The following is a 20,550-nucleotide window of genomic DNA, read 5'->3' as shown; positions in this document are numbered from 1 at the left end:
AGACTGTTACTGAACTGCACACTTGAACAGTATGAGCTTTTATGTTCAGTGAAAATATAAACCAAACTATGTTTGGCCAGTTAGGTTTAAGAAAGCGACTCAGAAAAGCCTTATCTTTTGAAAATGGTTGTACAATGTCTAATTTATTTTAACAGCTAAGCCAATGCCTCAAATGTCATACACAATCTACATCAGAAAGTGTATCAAAACAACCATTTTCCATGAAGCTAGTGGGGCAAGAGGATTAAAATTATTTAAACAGTCTTTACTACTCATCAAAAAGCTGTTTACCTGGGCACACATATTTGAATGGAAAAGAGAGACACCAGTCCCTGCCCATGGTGAGTGCCAGGAACTACCAGATGTTTAAGGTCCTTTGCAATGCAAACCACTTCATGAGCCTGTGATTTTATGATCAGAAAGACCATACCTGTCTAAATAGACAGAAATAAAAGAAAATTATATGTGAGCAGTAAAGTACAGGAGACTAACATGTCAAGGTTAGAGGTCAGTGAAAATTTCAGCCATTCTCAGAAGACAGAACAACAGACAACACAATGGGAAAGACTGCCCACCAATCTATTAAAACCTTTGAAGTCTGGTGATGACTTCTATCCCGCTCTTTCTTACTAGTTGTTAGTTATACCAATAACATTCTAACAGTGCACTCAAGCCAGACTCTGCAGACATATAGAGTAGAAGTGAGAGAGAGAGGTGAAATGGTCAAATGCTGTGCTGCACATCATAGGCACTTACAACTGTGAGCAGCGTCCTGCATGATCCTGTACCGGCACAACTGGCAAAATGCTAATTACATTCTGCACCTTCAGGAAGCTGGTGGTGTAGCTTTTACTGGGGTAAACCACTAGACATGCCAAAGCCCAAACTTTGGTTTGTCTAAGTTGGGTCTGACAACAGTGTTGGGAAAAATTCAGTTCCAAAAACTGTTTTAATGTGCGCTGGAGTAACGCTAACCAAAGTAAAGCTGTAAAGTGCAACCTCTCATAAATATTGCATATCCAGCACTGAAATCAAAGAACTAACTTGCTGTTGATGCCAGTGAACTTGAGTGAGGGAGTGTGGGATTAGATGTTGAGTCTATTTGCATTAATTTTGCATCAATATCCATATTAATTCTAACACAATATTGTATCGAATCTGGGGACAGCACTCAGCTCAGTTTCCCTGGCGAATGAAATATCACTTGTAGAGCTTCAGTAAATCACTTAGTAGATCAAAAAGTCAGGCATGAAATCAGAGAAAAAGTTTAGAAAAAGACATGTAGCACAGAAAAGCCATACCAGAATTAACAAAATATGAAAGAGCCTGTGTATGGAAAGAATAACTATTCAAAATCAATTTCTACTTCCTCATTTCTACAAAGAATAAATTTTACATGGTTGATAATAGCTTTGGATGATGACAAATCAATTCACCTGGGTGTGATTGTACCTCTGTTACAAAGATAACATTATTTACCTGCAGATGCAAATTACGAGCTGTGAATACAGCTAAAACCATATAAATAAAAATGTTCCAAGTGAAGATACAAATTGGCAGAAACCAGGACTTGCCTGTATCATGAAGCAGAGTTCTCCTAAAGTGAGACAGTCTGACAGCAGATGATACAAATGCTCATATTTCTATTTCACCTGGAATTTCTAAAACTTTATAAAACACAAACTTTATGATCAAACCACAAAATAACACAAAAAGTCCTCACTTCTCTGCTGAGCTCTGAGCTGCTTTGGAAGAAAGACATTGTCTACAAGTATGGGGAGCTGACATTCCCAAGATTATGTGCATGCATTTTCTACTGACATCATGCAACATGATAGATTCCTGGGTGGTATTTGTTTTCCAGTTAACCCACATTTCTCACAGGCTGGGTATACTGGTGTTAACAACCACTTTGCATCTAATTACCTTGTTTAAGGTATGTTCTTGCTTGGTTGGCTTAATGAGAACAACCTGTGGCATTTGGCTGGTGGGGAAGTCCATCACATTTCGGTGCCATCTTCACTGGGTGTTTGTGGTCTCTCTTTCTGGTTACCCAGAGATAACAGGAAAGGAAAAACAGTATTTTGGCTCTCCTTTAATCTCTCACCGACTCCTCCTCTGCTTAGTGTACCAGAAATCCTACTGTTAGCTTGAATGAACACCTTTCCTCTCCACCTGTGAGGCTTCTCCATCCCATGATCTACTGTTTCAAAAAATGCACGGCATTTACAAGGCATTGGTAAAAATAATAATCTAGGAAAGACTAACTGATTAAAGTAATGGAAACTAAAAAGGTCATGAATGTTGCAGCCAGGAAGCAATGAATGTTGTTCCTTAAAAAAACAGGTGGAAATCCACTCCTTTTTTAAGATGGATGAGGAAGGGAGAGCCTTCACCTACAAGACAGTGCAGTGGTCAGGTCACTGACACTAAAAGCAGCAACCAACTTCAGCTCCCATGTGGAGTCTCCTCTGTTAAGTTGTGGGGTCTCAAACCACCATCTCAAAGGAAGGTGACCAATTGCCAGTCAACAGTGCAGTGTTCCTCTTGGGTTCTTCCAGATTCTTATCCTCCAAAGCTGCACCCATTCCTCTGCACAGGCAGGCAGATGTCAGATCTTTATGGGAAGCTGATAATTTCCTGCAGGAGAGGAGGTGTGTACTTCAAGAGTAAGGAGAAAATGGTATCAGACAGAGGATGACAAAAATGTTTACTAAGTTTCATACAGGGTTATTAAGAGATGAGGAAAAGAGCACTCTTAAAACACATTAGCTTACACTTGGCATTTAGTTTAAAGTAGTGGTCTGTTGGGATAAGAACTGAAGAGAGAGCCTACAAAACCACTGGGAATCTTTGGTGGCAGATGATTTAGGTACCTAGCAGCCACAAGGAATCCCCAACATTTATAAGCTGTGCTGAATTTGTAATTTGTGCAGTCAGTAGCAGGAAATTGTCAATATCATAAACATCCAGAATACTCCTGAAATTATCCAAATCCCATGTCACAGCCCTGACACATACTGTTATCAGTGTCCAGCATTGTACTGCTGGACACTGTACTTCAGCCATTATCTTACATGTGTTTAATCTGATGGGATTTTATAGGAGGTTTCCCCCGTGGAAAAGGGAACAGATTTCATTAAATGGACCAAGTTAAATAAACAGATGTCTAGAACTCTGTCCCCAAATTAACCAAACAGCAAGCATTCAAATGTAATTACTCAGAGTAAGGATGAATCCTTGAAGTTCAATTTCTCTAAAATCAAAAAGTGATGTCTGCTTCTGTGGCACAAGTGTTTTGAGATATGTTTATGTTCTCATTTGTTTCTGTTGCATGCACAGCTGCAGTGGAAAAATCCTGTTGGAGAAGACACAGCATGCACACCTTCAGGCAGGAATGCTTTCTTCCATGCAAAGCCCTTCCAGTTTAATACCCAGTTCACTAGTTTAAACTATGACATAATAGCACTGATCATCTGGAGGCAAACATGGTAATAAAAGATGACCCGCCTTGTCCAGAAAGGCAAAATGAGAGCTAAGGTCTGCCAGACCCAAACAGATCATCATATAAGTATTTAAGAGTGAAAAGTGGCCTTCAGATTTCAAATACATGAGGGGTTTATTTATATGTACTATGAATTCTATGGTGTGCCTCTTGTAACATGTATAATGTCAAACAGTATATTAACAAAAATCTCAGGTGAAGTCATAGGAACTTTTATACGCATTGCCTCATTTGCATAAGCCTCGTTCTAAAAAGCACTGATGGACTCTCAACAGTGTTTGTTTAAACGTTCATTTGTCTTCAAACTGACTACTGTACCACAGCAGTGGCAATGAATATAATCTAAAATGGTTTACTCTATTAACCATGTAGATTATTTCTCTGTTAAGCTGTTGTATGTTAAGGTATGTCTTGCAAACCTATCTGAAATAAAACAATTAATATGTGGGGAAATGTCTTTTGCATAAGAATTGGAATATAGATAAAAAATGCTGCTTATTGAATGTTGCTCATTAAATTAAAGTATTCACTGGAACACCTAATTATTCATACTATTAAGATACATATGACAAATAATTATTTCATAGGGTATGGTTTGCATGTTGTAATATAAGAATATTATTTGACTGCTTAAATTAGTCTTGTCCTTAACACTATCTGGGTAACCAAGCAGCGTTTGAATTCTTAGCACTTGTCTGCTATTATTACTATTATTATTATTATTATTATTATTATTACTACTACTACTATTATAATTATTATTAACTATATAATAATCAAAATGCTTTTAAAACACATCTCTTTACTGTCCCTGGGTATCAACATGACAAGATTAGCTGCCAATGTAGGTTATTAGAAAATTACAAGCATTTTCTACAGTAAATTTGACCTCCCAAATGCTTCTTCATAGGAGGATGTTTAAAGTGCAAATATAGTGAAAAGGGTCTCTAAAAATGGCATTCTGGAGCTTGATGTGTCTCATGTTTTGGTTATCTCACAGGTTGCTAAACTAATCCTTTCAGCTGAGAGCTAGCTGGAACAGTCAGAAAACTGTTACATTAGCAGTTTGAGGGCAGGGTGCTAAGAAGGCAAAGATAATATAAATTTAATCTCCATGTGTTGCAAATAAATTTATCTGGCAAATAAAAAGAAAAGGAATGATGAAATTAACACTATGCCACTTCTAGTTTTTCCAATTCTTGTTTGTTGTCTAACCACAGCCATCAAGCCAAATTTGACATAACTGGCATTACTGATGGATGTTCAAATAATTTATATGCCCAGAGTATTAAACAGTTGCTTATTATCTAGGTTTATCTTATTACCTTATTAGGGTAGTTCAAGTGCATAGAAGTGATGAGGATGTGGTGCTCTGCTATTAACAATAGTGATAAAATCTGATCTTGGGTCTATTGTGCATATAAGGTAATACATGAAAAAAGCCCAGGAGAAGATGTTGTTGAGGAGCTTTGTGACAGACAACTTTGGCAAAACAGCGAATGGGCTAAGTTTCTTCCTAGGCACACCTCTGCAATGCATGGAGAGTTTTTTCACCCTGAAAGGTATAACTTCAGGAGATGGACATTGGTGGTTCACAAATATTAAGAGCTCCCAAAAACAATGAACAGTGCTCATAGACAAAAATGTGTAATATCTTCCATGACTCTACTACTTTGGGCAGTGTTTTGATTGGATAAAGACAAGTGGCTGGCTGCCTGGGGCCTGTGAACCTGACCTCATGACATTGGTAGGACTGAACAGAGTGAAGCCTCTGCTGGCAACACACATGCTTGGAGCTTCAAAAAGGGTATTTTTTCTTCAAAGTAGGAATAAAATTGGTAAGTTTAATCAAGATGTGATATTTAAATATAAATGAATGAATGGTATTTTTAGAAAATTTTTGGATGACAAAAGAACACCTAACAGCATTAGTTCCCCTGGTTTAGCAAAAAAATGAAATCAGTAAAGGAATATAGGAAAAATGAAAATCAGCTAAATATTATAAAGAAAGATGAAGTTATCTGAGTAAAAACAATGTACGGCTGGCAAACGTAGCAAAATCCACAAACAACAAATGCAATCCACAGCAAAAATGCATCCATTTGCAGATGGAGCTGGTGAAACTGTAAATAACAATGCCAAAGAATGTATGAAATTGTTCAATATATGTTTCTGTTCCATATTTGAAAAATGTCTTAGTTTGGGAAGACAGGTGTCTGCTAAGGAAGGCAGGAGCCTCCCCTGAAATGGAAAAATGTAAACCCCCTCTCTCCTAATTGTTATAAATTTGAAATTGAGGGGCTCTCAGGCAAAAATATGGGATCAGGAACAACAGTTCTTTACTAGGGAAGAAAATAAAAAGATAAAATAATCAATGCAGTAAACTAAAACAACACTGACAAGAGTCAGAACACAACCTGACACCTTGTTGGTCAGGGTGTTGGTAGCAGTCCAATTGGAATTGTGGCTGCAGTCCTCCTGGAGTGTCAGGTGTGGTTCTGTTGGAGCAGGGATCCTGTAGAAAAGGATGCAGTCTATCTCTGAAGATCCAGTGGAAGAGGCAGCTGTTTCTCTGGGAAATCCAGTGGAGAAAGCCGTGCTGGTGTTCCAGAAGATTATATCTGGGTAGGAATGCTTGGCTCCTCCCTCTGGGTGGAGCATCTCACAATGGGTTGCTATAGCTCTTATCAGTCACCCAGTGACATTCAATAGCCTGTTATCAGCAGATGGCTCCCCAGAGGGAGGATTGCATGTGGAAGAGATACGGAAAACTGCCCACTTAACAGAAGACAACTGCCATACAGATGGCAAATAGAATCAATTTCCTTGGCAATGCAGGACAAAAAAAAAAAAAAAAAAGAAAAGTGTTTGCTGAAGCACATTCTTTGACCCCTGAGTTTGGACTCAAGGGTCATAAATCAGCTAATTAGCTATGGATGTTTATTTAAAATAATGCTTAAAATAGCAGGGAAGATATTGAAGATGGGAAAATCCTAACCCAAAATTTCAGAGAAAACTATTTGCATAGGTAGCCTTACATAAATCACAATACAAATAAAGAAGAAATGCATATCTAGGTCCATAATTTCCTACCCCAAGTACTATGGGCATGCAGAACAAGTCTCTTTTCTGAGGGTGACTGTTGTTTACTCAGCTGTTCCGGAGGTTGTACACTTGTGCTAAGAAAGAATGGATGGCTAAAACTAGAAGTTTGGAAGAGACTTCCCAGAGAGGATGTGACATTACACAACAGAAAGGAAAGAACCAGCAGGATAAACACCTCTCAGGAAGTAATGTAAGAATCTTTACTCCTACTCTGGGCGGGGGGATGAGGCTAACACATACTAAAAATCCCTTTGACAACCACAATGCCTTGATATTAGAATCTACTAATGTGGAATTAAGGTACAAAAATGTAATTAATTTAAGCCAATGCAACTTACTGGAAAATAACTCCTAAACAAATAAACTCAGTTTCACACTTTGATGAATTAGCATGTTTAGCTGATAAGGATTTTCATGAAAATAGAGTATACTCAGTTTTTCGTCAGGCAATTGATTTATTCTCCAAGAACATTCTGAGGAGGATGAAAGATTATGTCAACTTTGCCAAGCATTTTTAAAAGTGCTCTATCTCCCCTTTGTTTTCAGCAACTAAATTTTGCTCTTCCCAGGCTTCCCATGAAAATTCCAGACTGTCATTACACTGGAGCCCTTACCTGTAACAGTTATCACCTGTTACTGGGGATAACTGCTGCTTTGCCAGCTTGTTTGATTCCAGGTATTGTGTCTAGAATGTGAGTTACACCCCTTCATCTTTCAAGAGAGACATTAAAATGTTTTTCTTTTACTAGGAAAATACATTCCTCATTTCTTCCTCTATGCTGTAAACTATTACCACAAAAGGTGAAGTAACTTAATTACAACTTCATTACTTAACTAAAACTTCAACTTATGCAGAAATTGGTCAATGTTTCATAAATTCATGAGAGAACAAACAGAACAATTCTAGAATAATTTACTCGTAAGAAAGGGTTGAAAGTCATTATTATTCCAAATTTCTAAGTGGAAAGAGACTAAGTAATCAGCAATCGCAGGTACCATGGAGAAACCACTATTGAATGGAGATGTTACCGCTGGAGTTCCCTATGGCTATTCAACCACACAGAAAATATATACAAATGTGCAGCTGGTAAAACTCATGTAAATGTGAAGATGGAGGGAATGGTTATTAACAAGAAGGGTGATGGCCTTCTTTCTTTTTATTTCATGTTAGTGTATTTGTTTGGTTTATTTTTTAAAAAAGTGACCTGCAATGTTTCCTAGCACTAGTTTAAAACTAAGATGAAAAGCAGCAGCTCTAGAAAGGGCAAGTTCCTCCTAAACTGACTCTTTACAGTAGGGTGATAAAAGGGTCAAATGTAACTGTTGCTTAATGAAATGGGAGAAAATCAGGTAGCAAAGATTTGATATTACATTGGTAAGATGTAGACAGGTCTCTCTCAAAGAAGTTGAATGACTGGGGATGCTACAGAGAAATGTATGAAAGCATTTGAAACCTGGAGATACTAACTTGCACTGAGACTTGAAGAACTCAATCTGTTATGTTTCTCAAAAGAAAATGGTGTGTTGGCTCAATGCCAGTATGTAATTCACAGAGACAAAAAGCAAATGTACTGAACAGCTCTTTAATTTAGTGTAGAAAAGGCACAACAAGAACTAATGTTTGGAACTTGAGATCAGACAAAGCCAAACCAGAAATGAGCCAATCTTTTTAACGGTTTGTGGATGCTAAAGGGAAATGAGCAATGGACTCCCTATCTCTTGAATTCTTCCAGCCAAGGCTGAATGACTTAGTGGAAGAAACATTTTCACCAAATTAAAGTTTCAAATTTCAGTATGGCATCTGTTCAAAAGTTAAAGACCTGTATCTAAAAGTGGACAATAAGTGATCTAAATATCCCTCCCAGCCTAAACTACATACATTTGTGAAAAAAGGAAAGATTTCTATTGAAATGGAACTTTTTGAAAAATTCTAACAAATCCAAATCCAAATCCAAATCTGAATCTCAATTGTAATTGAAAATGAAAGCTGAAATGTAAAAAATCTTTTGGATTTTATGTCAATACAGATAAAGATTTTGCTACTGAATTTTGGAGGACATCTTTCAGGTAATACCTCCTTTCAGGTGTTGAGCTCTAGGAGAGTTTGCAATCACGCACTGGAGTAACACCTGCCAATGTGCAGACAGATATGGATATATAAGGCACTAATGAGACAGCATTGAGTAGTATCAGAAGCAATAGTCACAATAGTCTAATAGCTGTCAAATGCTTAATAGGAAATATCTGACTGTAATATTTTAAATTATTCATTATTACCACAAAGACTGCCTTAGGGACAACAAGTAACTAGTTCACTCTAGTCTAAAAATTGCAATGATAAATAGATATGTTTGAGTACAAGAATAATTTTTGATGAAACTGTTTCTCCAATATCAGTACTGCCTCAAGTACATGTAACTACTTCGTACAACAGTAAATGAATGAGTGTTATTGAACTCCCTGACACAAGCAACATCCGGCAATTCAAGTCAATGCTTTCAATTCACATTTTCATGTTCACTTTTGAGTCTCTGGCACCCGAGATCAGACTCTGCAATATCATTCAACAAGTCTGTATAGACTTTGTCCTTTCCAAAGCACTGTAGAGCTAAGCTACTCTAAGCACAACATAGGAGCTCACATCCAGCTAGGTTTACACATGAAAATGTGTAAAACAAAAAGCTGTCTGCAACACCTGAGACTGAGCAGGAGTATAAAAGCAGAGCTCCTTTGAAGAATCAGGAACAGGGAAAAAGCTACTTACTACCAAGCCAAGAAGACATAAGTTAAAGCAGGACTTAGTGCAGCTACTGACAGAGCTGTGGCTATGACAGTCTGATGTTTCAAAGTTACCATAATAATTTCAAGCCCCCATCAAGGTAGAGGAGCAAAAATGGAAGTGCAGGACCAGTTTTAGCAGCAGATGAGAATGTTACATGGGTGATGAAGCAAGCCTCACACTGAAGATTCCTGCACTCCTCCGCTTATTAATATTGCAAATACCTTAAATTAACAGGTAGGTAGACACAGGAACCTGCCATCTTGACAAAAAAACTTCCACATTTTATCTTTTCTCCTGAAATCCAAAGTTTTTATTGACAGAACTACATGCACATGAAGACATAATATGCAAAGAGCTTTACAGTAAACACTGCTTAATGTACTATTAATACCCATGAATGACTAGTGAATGCAGAAATAACATTTTTAACAGAATGGAATAATTGCTTAATTGCTTAAATTTAAAAAGTGCATGGTTTTGCTCCTATTTCTTGTACTGCTGGGCACCTATCCCTGGTCATGAAACACTAATATCAGAAAACAGTCCAGAATAGTCCTCAGAAAATAGTCCTCATTAAATGACTAGAGTAAACTAAAAAAAAAGAGAAGCATTGGTACGCTGGGCTAAAAGCTGCCAAGAGTATGAGCCAGGTATTGTCTCAGCACTTAATAAAGTTTATGGTTCATTCTGCCTTGTTTTTTTATGAGCAAGATACATAAATGTGTAAGAGCGGAACTGTAGTGAGGGGCAAATACAGCTGAGGAAAAAAAGCAGGAAGAAATAAGTTGATGCTTCCCTACAGCTGTCACAAGCCTCACTAATGCAATTACCCCTGCACACAGACCCTGTGATGTTGGAGAGTCCATCTGACCTCTCTGGAGAGCCTCCTGTTTGAACGCAGGATCTGCTCAGCATAGGGTGCATCTCCAGATAGAAAGGCTTTTCTATGGAAATACACAACTGAACTCTTAAAACAGCAGGCAAGAGTGCCCTATTAGGCAAAGCCAACAGAAACCACCACTGCCATTATCCAATGGGTAATTCATTGCTTCCTGGGTATCAACACAAAATTTGCAAGAAGAGCTGTACCCCATCAGTCAGTGCATTTGTGTGTGGGGCCACAGGCTGCACACCTGCTCTGTCAGTGAAGGGCTGTGGGAAATGCAAGCACAGAGACGCTGGAAATACACACTGTCAGGCCATGTTTAGATTTTTGTCCACCAAAAACTGGGTATCCTTCTTCTCAGAGCTGCTGTCAGTTGACTGCCCGCACACCCTGTACTTGTGCCTGGGATTGCCCTGACCCATGTGCAGGACCTTGCACTAGGACTTGTGGAATTTTATGGGGTCCATTTCTCTTCTGCAGGCCCACTTCTCAAAATCCCTCTGGCTGACATCCCTTCCTACCAGTATGCCAGCTGGTGTCGCTGGCAAACTTGCTGAGGGAGCACTCAAACTCACTGTCATTGTCACCAACTAGATGCCAAAAGATATTAAGCTATGACACCACCAGGCAACCAAATCCTTGAGACACGCATGAAAGACTCTGAAGGTGGGACCCACAAAGTACCTTTTGCCACAAGAACAGACAGTGGATTTATTATGGCTTGCTTTTTCTGTATTGTTCTCATGCTCTCAACATTTAAGTGTATTCTTTCCTTTTTGTAATCAAGTAATAAATGAATCAATTGTGGGAAAAATTTTAATTCCTCAATAATTCTTTAATCCAAAGCGTTAACAACTCTATCTGGAAATACAAGTAATTTTTCCAGTTTGATGGTAACTTATTTTGTCTCTAGTGATTTTAAGGGAAAAGCAAGCAAGAGATTGTGAGATAATCTGTAGTAGGAACTGCTTACCAACTACGATTGCATGCAAAACCCCGTATACTGAATGGCTGAATATCAGACCCTTTCTGGAAAAGCTGGCTCAAGAGATGTGATCATGAGACAGTTATTTCTGAACTTATTTTCAGTGTAAACAGAGATAAAAGATGGGCTTCCAAGCATAGAAGTGAATCTTTCTACTGCAAAGGGTTTATTTTAAAAGATCTGTCATTGTTCTGATTGCTCTCATTGTCATTCATTGAAATACCAAGGGCAATGCTGCCAGGATTTGAGTGTGGGCTCACTCTTTCAGTACTGCATTCCTCAAAAGACTGAAATAAAATCTCTCACATTAAACAATAATGCCCCTACATCTAGTAATAATTAATACATTTATTACATATTACCCTAATGCAGGTTTATACCATTGCTCATATAAAGACACTCTACAAATTATTGACTTGGTTCTCTGCATATGTCTTACAGTTGTTTATATAGGGGGCAATTGTAAGATATATAAGAAAAAACATGTGAGCAAGCTGATAATTCAGGAGCAGTCACATGAAGTTATACTATTTTAAACTATATTTATATTAAAAAAAATTAGTCTGGAAATAGTTATATTACATTAAATCATTATCAAAGATATTAGTGATCTTAATTTATCTCAATGTATGCACTAAATACAAATATCCAACTTTTACTGGTTAAAGTCCTACCCCATTTAAGTTAATTCTTCTACCACTTCAGTGCAGTTTAGGAATTCATTAAGTGGTGCAGAAACATTAAGGCCACCGTGACCCATCTTCAACAGAAATGTAGAATCAAGACTTATTATTTACAGCTCTAATGAAGCATCATTGCTTTTCAAGTAACACCTAGGATTTATTTTATAGAATACCTTTTATCTTCTTTATATCAGGGGAATACAAAGAAAGGGAAGAGATGCTCTCATGGATTATCTTCAGTGCTGGCCAGTGTACAGTAAATACTGACCAGCTGCTAACCAAGCCCTTATTTACCTGACTAAAATGACCACTATAACATGCAGTCTTTCATAAGAGTAACACAGATGTCAGAGATTAGAAGTGAATATTGTTTTAAAGAATTCCACTCCTGAACAATATATTTCTTTTAAACTGCAATAATCTCCCCTAAAAGAGCAAAAAGTTGCTAAATGAATGTTGACTCTATGAAAATTTTAGTAATATATAATTTTCCAAAGCATACAAGAACAATGTCAGTTCTATTGCATGTGTCTGTACAGAGCTGTGGATCTGCATAGTGAGATCCCAAATCATAGCAGAAATGTAATCAAAATCTCTGGTTGTTGTGAGCTCTCAAACAAGGTAGTGCTAAATTTTCCAAACCTTAAAAGCATCCTGTAGTAAATTCAGTTTCACCTGCAAGGTTAGGTCTCACTAACAACCTCAAAAATGCAGACACATATGAAACGAACTTGTCAAACTAACTACTGCATCCCAAAGAGCAAGGTCAAATATTGTTTCAGCTTTTAAATTAATATTGTATAGGCTGTGTCTTCCTTTGAACTTGGTTTTATATTCTACAGAAATACACTACCTATGGCTGTTAGGAAACCTGATAATCAAGCATGAAAGTTCAGTAATGGTTTTATGTATTTTAGATTACATTCCTGCAGAGACTGGAGGTTTTCCTTTTACATTGATGACTAAATCTACTTCCTGGAATTATCATACATTTAACTAAAGTCTCTGTATAATTTCACTTGCTCTCTGCAATTTATGATTCAATAACGAAAAAGCACAGCCAAGTATGTCCAAAACAATAGAAAACTCACATCAACATTCTTGGATGCTGCAAATAATTTGCTATGTAAACTAGACTTCTGTTGATCATCATACAGCATTCAGGAAAGTGGCTCATTTATTTTAACTGCAACTTTCATTTATGTACTTCTTTAAAACCTTGTTGCCAACATAGAGGTGGATATTTATTCAAGGACCTATGATAAATTTACCAATTCTTGTTATCACTATTATTTTTCTCAGACTCCTACATATAATGTCATCAATTACTTAAAACAGGACGGAAGGCTAGAAAAATTCACGCAACAGGTAGACAAGATAACTTAATTCCCACACAAAGCAAAAAAAAAAAAAAAAAAGAGTGGGCTGCATAAAATACCAGAAGCCATATGCTTACAGCCACATCTGGCTGCAGAAAGGTTCAAATGCAGCCAGAACCAAATGCATTTTTAAATTAACAAGCTGCTTCTGGCTATAAACATGTACACTGGCTTATTGCAAACAAATGGATGTACCTGCAGAGACACGGGGACAGTCTGGCAGCATGGACTCCACCGATGTGTCCAGGGGCTCGGAGCTGGACACCCAGTTACAGCAGTTCTGTAAGAGCAGGCAGGCAATTCTTGGGATAAGTCAAAAACTCGGAGCAAAAATAAATATAGATGCTGTAAGTGAGGACAGTGATCACATCAAAATACCCAAACTAATTTACATAGCAGTCACAATAACAACTGGACAGTACAGTACACTAACTTACGCTTACTGACGATGAAATACTGTAATTTCATACTAAGTAAGAACATAATTCAGCAGATTTGTAATGTACTGAAGTATCATGGTTTTTAAGTGCTACTTTGAGTTCCAGTAGACTTGAGTAGGTGCTTGGACCAACTAGTGCCTGAACTACCCACTACAAGCTTAAAGATTTTGCAAGTTGGTGTTGATATAAACAGGTATTGGTATAAACACTGAGCCTGCTCATTTGCTAACATTAAGAAATCAGAATTTCCAGGGTATTTTGATGGAGTACACTGTTGAAGGAACATTCATGAAAATATGAAACAACATGCTATAACTAAACAGAAACTATCAAGATAGAATATTAATATTAAAATAATTGGAAATATAGCTGAGATGAATGTGTGGGAACATTAAAAAAAGGCAAATACTGGTCTTTATATTCACAAAGCCTTTACATTTACCTTTCATTCCTGAACCTCCGAGAAGGATGAATTTACCACGAATTTTCTAAATGTTTTGTTCCAAAAGCTATTGTCATGGTTTGACGCTGGCACAATGCCAGTGCCCCCATGAGAATACCCTCTCCCTGGTGTCTGCTGTGAGATGTGACCAGGAATAAGCAAAGCAGGCCCCAGCTTAGAAATAAAGAAAACTTTATTAACTAAACTACAAGTAAGAAGAAACACATAGGGAAAATGAAAACCTTCCAAAAACATTTCCTCCTCTCCTCACCAAATTTCCAATACATCCATCCCTCAGATCACCAACTCTCGGTCCATCACCACCCTTCAGACAATCAATTCTCAGTTCATCAAGGAGAGGAGTCCTTGTGCCAGAGGCTTCCCCAGCAAACACAGTTGAAACCTCGTGTGTTTCCATATTACTTGTGGCACCACCCAGAAAACATCTGCCGTCATGACCTCTTCCTTCCATGCCAGTGCTCTCACCACTGCACATGGACCAGAGCTGCTTCTAGGGTTTTCCTTTCAAAAACCCTAGAAGCAGCTTTGTCCTGTTCCAAAAAGAGCACAGTCTCTCACCTTTGGGACATCTGTCCCCCCAGATTTCACCCCTGGGGCCAAGGGGTACCAACACTGAACCCTCTTGGCTCTGAGCCATTGATTCCCCCTGGATGCAGTCTCTGTGTCACAGGAAACATGGTTCTGTCCATGGGCTATACAAGAAAAGTCCAGCCAAGGTCACTCCATCAGCTTTTCCCACCTAAGATTCTTCTCCACTCTTCTGGCATCTTTCACTTGCATGGACTTTCATCACACTTGCCCATTTCCGCCTCCACTTCATCTCTATCTCTCGTCTCATTCAGATCCAGGAGGATCAATATTTGTAAGGTTTCCATTATTTGAGAAAGGGTTAAAATCTCAGGCTCTGCCTGCTCAGGGCTTCTACTGCCCTGCTGGCACCTTCTCGCTGCACCCCCCTTTTCCTTCTCCCAGATTTCAAGGTGGTACCACCAGCACAGGCTGGCTCTCTCTCTCTCCAGGGGGGGAGGGGAGTGGCTGCCCGATGCCTCTTCGTGCTTCCCCACCTTTCCGTCCTCAAGGGCCTCTTCACCTCCCATCGCTGTCCAAGGCCCGGCCTACCTCACCCAGCCGCATGGCCTCCCCCCCCCACACCCAGCAGCAGCACCTGGTCAGGGGAGAGATCCGAACTCCTTCCTCACCAGAATCCAGGAGAACTTCCCTCTGGGAGTTTCTTGCTTTTTAACCCCTGTGTTCTCAGAGGCGTATCCATTGTCCCCAGTGGCCACACCAGGTGCCAAAATTCAAATCTGAGCACCTATTGGCTTGACCACAGCATATCCCAGAAAACTTACTTCCTCCCAAACCATGACAGCTATCTAATCAGAGTAGTCTATAAACTGAAGTATTAAATTATATACTTTCAATAAAATATGATGAAATGATACCAATTCTACTGAACTGAAGATTTAATTATAAAGGGACTATATTTTTAATGAGATTACCAACTGAACAACAAGATCCATGTTGCTTGCTCTATGAAAAATCTGAGCTTTTCCTTTCTGAAAACCTGATTAACTTCATTAAGGGGAAAAGGTAAAAATACCGAGCAACCCTTTGGAAAGACCCAATAGATTTTCTGACAGATTTCTAAAAAAATAATACCATCAGTTCATGATAGTAAAAATGGACAAATTCTCTTCTGGTAAACAGCATGTATTGCGTATTTGTAGATGGTTGCTGCCCTAGTTGTGCACCATGGAGTCCGTCTTCACTGTGGAAAGATCCTTGACTGGTAGATCAAGTATCTTATTGTATTTCCTTAATTCATTCTGTCTGGAAGAAGATGTCAGCTGTGTTGCAATGAGGGGAGAATTTCAAAGGCTTCAGTCCCCACCAATAAAGGGTGAGGAATGGCTTTTGAATAGATTTGTCAAGGCAACCCTACTGTTCTGGGACCAGGGAGAGCAGGGACAACATAAAGGAAGGGTTGCTGTATGAGATTAGAAAGTGAAGTTCACAAAGCATAGCAGATTTTTGTAAGAAACAGTAGATCAATGAAACTATTGAACTCAATGGAAAAAGAAAAAAACAAACACACTATCCAGTAATATAACATATTTAGTAAAACCTGTTAAAATTGAAGTATTTCATGAAGGTTTTAAGGTTTAAAGTAGTAAAGCATTATAATTTTATGATTTGCATGTGTAATTTTAATTAACAGCTGAATGTGAAATTGCAAATGTAAGGTGGTAAAAGTTACAAAAGAAGTAGAATTTTTATGAAGTATTACAATCATTTGAAATAAGAAAAATTAATATTAACTACTGATAGAACACTACATCAGAGAGCTGGAGATAATACAGAAGATTAGCACACAATTAACTATCTTTTATATACAATGTGACACTTGCCTGTAAGAAATAAGTATTCTCGAAAGCAGTGTCAAGATATGTAAATGGATGATTTGTTTTATCATTCATCACAGTTCTTAATAAATTCAAAAATCATGACATCTATAGGTACTAAAAATAGGCTACCAGTGATACAGGAGAGATAGCTCAAATGAAGAATTACTTTATTTTAACAATTAATTCTTTCAATGACAGCAATTAGCCCTACAGACAGGCAACGATTAGGTGTATATTTTAATTATTATTCATTTTACCACTAGCCTTAAACCTGATTAAAGTAAGAGATATCCAGGTGATATGCTAGACTTAATACCACTCAGCCACATTTCACATATGTAAAATTCTTCTTTCTTATAGGAGATTTTTAATGCTAATGTAAGTTATGACACTCCATCCACTTTTTAGGCCATTAATCATTTAACTTATTCTTTAACATCTACTTTCTGCAAATGAAATTAAAGGTAATGCACTTTTCTTATTCAGACTAAATGCTTAAAGAAAAATGGAGTTGTCAGATTCAAATTACAGGATTTAAAATTTCAGTTTTACTACATAACACATATTTTAAGTTTTGATTTCCCATAAAGAAAATGGGGATTTCTCTGACAGAGCCTGTAGGGGTTACCATTCTTTATATTTTTAACACTTAAGTCAGAGCTGTCAGGCTGCATCCCAGGTGATCTTCTATTCCCATCAGTCACGGCCTATAAAACTTTAAGTTAAAGTCAGGAATAGGCACTGTATACACTAGGTTTCACTAAATCCACAAGAAAAAGTCAAGTACAAAAGAAAGTTCAGGATGTGACTAGTTTAAATTCACTCTGTGCACCTACTGTTTTAGTGTTCTGCCATGGGAATGCAGAAAATAGAGATGAGCCTGATCTAGTAAGGATGAGACTCATAAACAATAAAAGTTTAGTTGATCTTGCTCTAAAATATTAGTTTTAAAATTTCAGCAACCTCATACCTAAGTGTAAGAGCTTCCGAGTCCTACAGGAGTAATTACATATCAAAAAGCTGCTGAGAGAAAGGCTATTTTGCCATTTGTGCAAATCATCAAACTTAGTAATGAAGAGCTTAAAGAGGACTTTCCACCATTGCTAGATCAAACCAACAGCATGGAATGCACCCAGGACTTTGCTCCAGGTATCAGGCACTGCATGGGCTGCCTTGGCATGTCCCTGTTTTACTGTGCATCAGGAAGAAACACTGGACTCAGTGCTTAGTATTTTGACTGCTAACTTGGCAGTTCAGAAATGGCTTTAATCTTGGTTATTTTAGTGGCTGGTACGGATTCATGATTTCCACTGTTCTGTATTATGCTGTCCTTCACACCCAGACATGTTTATTCAGCCATATACAGACATACATACTCAAATTCTTTAAATAAAAAGGCCTTACCTCTCGCATCCACTCTCTAATACTTTTCCCAACTTCTTGATGCCACACATTGTGAACTGAGTCTGTCAACGCCACAGCAGTTACCCTATTCTTTACTTCTGCCTCTCGTTGAATCATCTGTTAAAAAAGATTGTATTTAAAGTAATTCCTTTTACTGAACAGAGTCTGCTTACTCAGAGATAATGATCTTAAATTTAAAAAGAAACACCAACACAGATTCATAATCTGACTTCACTTGTTTTAAAGTTTATACAATTCCTAACAGGTCCAGAAAAAACAGAAACACCTAATATTTTTGAACAAAAAAATACTAACTTTTGACTGACTGAACTATTCAGTCCTATTATTTTCCATGTGGCTTGACAATTCTAGGATTAAAGGTATCATAGTGAAAAAATGGAAGATTCCCTGAGGACAACTTTTACAAGCTTCTCCAAGTTCCTATTTCAGTTCTTCAGGGAAGCTGGTACCTGTGGTTCACTGTAAGGTTCTCTTGACTATCATCTACTAATTTTCAGTAGATTGCTGTAGTTTTTCTGATGTACAATCTCACTTCGACTTGTATAGGTTTTTTCTTTTTCTATCCAATTTAGCTATCTTGCATGCTCACCATGGTCCCAAAATTCTTCTCTCTTCTCCCTTATTCATATACTTACTCAGCTAACACCAAAGCCTCTCAACATTATTAGGATATTAAAGAGCCTCTGTTGTTGCAAATGACAGTATGACTAAATAAAATCAGTTCTAAAACAAATTAAATGATTGCTGCAAACAACACAAGCAAACTGACAAAGATGCTGTGGATTTCAGCACTGCTATGCAAGATAAAAGGTACGGGGAAAGAACAGTTTGATATCAAAGACAGACAAAAAGGTTTTAATCTCTTGACATGAGTGATCCTAATTTGTAACACTGGATCAAAGAAAGCATAATAAATTATACTTACAAAACCAGCATTTCACAATTAGTATCATTGTCGCTGTGTATGCTACAATAATGTTAATGTTTTTTTAAGCTTCCTTTTTATATAAATGTAACACATACCATATTTCTAAAATCAGGTATTCTTTCTTCATGCTCTAGTAACTGCTTATCAGCACACAGGCTGCACCTCTGAACCCACTGTTCCATGTCCTTGCCATAAAAATGAGTCCAAAAATCTACCAGAAAAAAAGTTTTTTGAAAGAGACAGTATCTAAAAACAAGACCTGTCAGCTACATCACCTAACTTGCTTTAAACCCTGTACATTGAATAACTGTTTTAAACACACTTTATAATATTCCTGTTCCAGTGCTGTGCATTCTAGTAATCATTCAGCTGCACTGTCTTCCACAAAACACTATGATTAAACAGGCAGAGGTGCAAAAATATCACTGTCCTTGAAGCCCACATACCTACCAATTACTCAGAGTTATTACATGCTGGGTGAAGTTTAAAATCATCACCAGCTCAGAGTATTCCAGCATGACTTCCTCCATGAAGGGCTGGTATTCAGAAGCACGTCTAATGACCAGCAAAGATAAAAAATATGCTCTGCTTTGGAAAAGCAGTTTTTTTCTCAAGCTACAGTGTCCCATGTTTCTGTTTTGAAAACTAGCCACCCAGTTCATCTTAGAACATCACCCTTTTCTTCAAATCACAAGAAAATACAAAGGTGCAGTTCCCTTTTTCTTTTCCAGACCTAGCTCAGGTTTGCTATTTTCAATTTCCCTATGCACATGTAAGAGCTGGCAGTCATTGATCACCATTTCTTTGTAATCTTTCTTCATATAGTACATACAGTCTTTGCTTTTCAGATCATGTATGATATATAGGAAATAATATGCAATACCCAACGTGCTCCTGGTGCTTGCCATTCAGCTTTGTGGATGCCTGCAGAATCGTATTCTCTTCACAAAGATCAGCAAAGTGAGTGAGGCTGACAATGTCATGTTTTTTGATAACTCAGCCCCAGTGCTAGGGTTAGGATAAGGTCTCACTGATGCAGAAGCAAAGAGGGATCAAAAGAATTAACTGAGGTTCACGTACAGATTTCTTTACATCCAGACCAGAGGAAAAAAATTTTGGTAGGCATCCATGCCCTTCTGAGCCAACTTAGAAAGAAACAGACAAAAACAACACATCAAGTGTGGAAAGGATCAAGGGTATAACCATCACTTAAGCAAGAAGTCTAACATGTCCATGTTTTAGTGACACAGAAATGTCACAAAAGAGCATGTCAAACTGAAGACACTTTTGCTTCTATCAGAGCAGCTCAAGTTTACTGCTACTATGGGACATTCACTGATAATAATAATCAAGGAGAACAGATCCAGGTTAAGCTCAAGCAACAGACCCTCTTATCAGGGATGATAATTTATCCTACAAGAAGATACAAGAAGTCCACGTACTTTTGGGCACAGATGCTTCAATACTCAGTAAATGCTTCAGATTCAATGGATTGTTAGCCCACAGTTAGAACATATTCCTCTTTTCTAAAATCAGTTTCAATTAAGGTAAATTTTAAAAA

At 37.8% G+C, this 20,550-nt stretch overlaps 1 protein-coding gene across 4 annotated transcripts in view; it reads right to left on the bottom strand.

The window, feature by feature from the left end:
- The window catches only part of FAM172A (family with sequence similarity 172 member A), a 254,598-nt gene that overhangs the window by 50,737 nt on the left and 183,311 nt on the right, over positions 1-20,550 (bottom strand). For all 4 annotated transcript variants that reach the window (XM_058044104.1, XM_058044107.1, XM_058044106.1 and 1 more), the window contains 2 exons: positions 18,041-18,157; positions 13,521-13,605 (listed from right to left, as the gene is read on the bottom strand). In XM_058044104.1, the coding sequence (XP_057900087.1) occupies positions 13,521-13,605; positions 18,041-18,157 (202 nt within the window). The remainder of the gene's footprint in view (positions 1-13,520; positions 13,606-18,040; positions 18,158-20,550) is intronic.

Source organism: Melospiza georgiana, chromosome Z (genome assembly GCF_028018845.1).
Source record: "Melospiza georgiana isolate bMelGeo1 chromosome Z, bMelGeo1.pri, whole genome shotgun sequence".
NCBI lineage: Eukaryota > Metazoa > Chordata > Aves > Passeriformes > Passerellidae > Melospiza > Melospiza georgiana.
The sequence above is the reverse complement of the archived record's forward strand: the minus strand, read 5'-3'. Positions and strand labels throughout refer to the sequence as shown.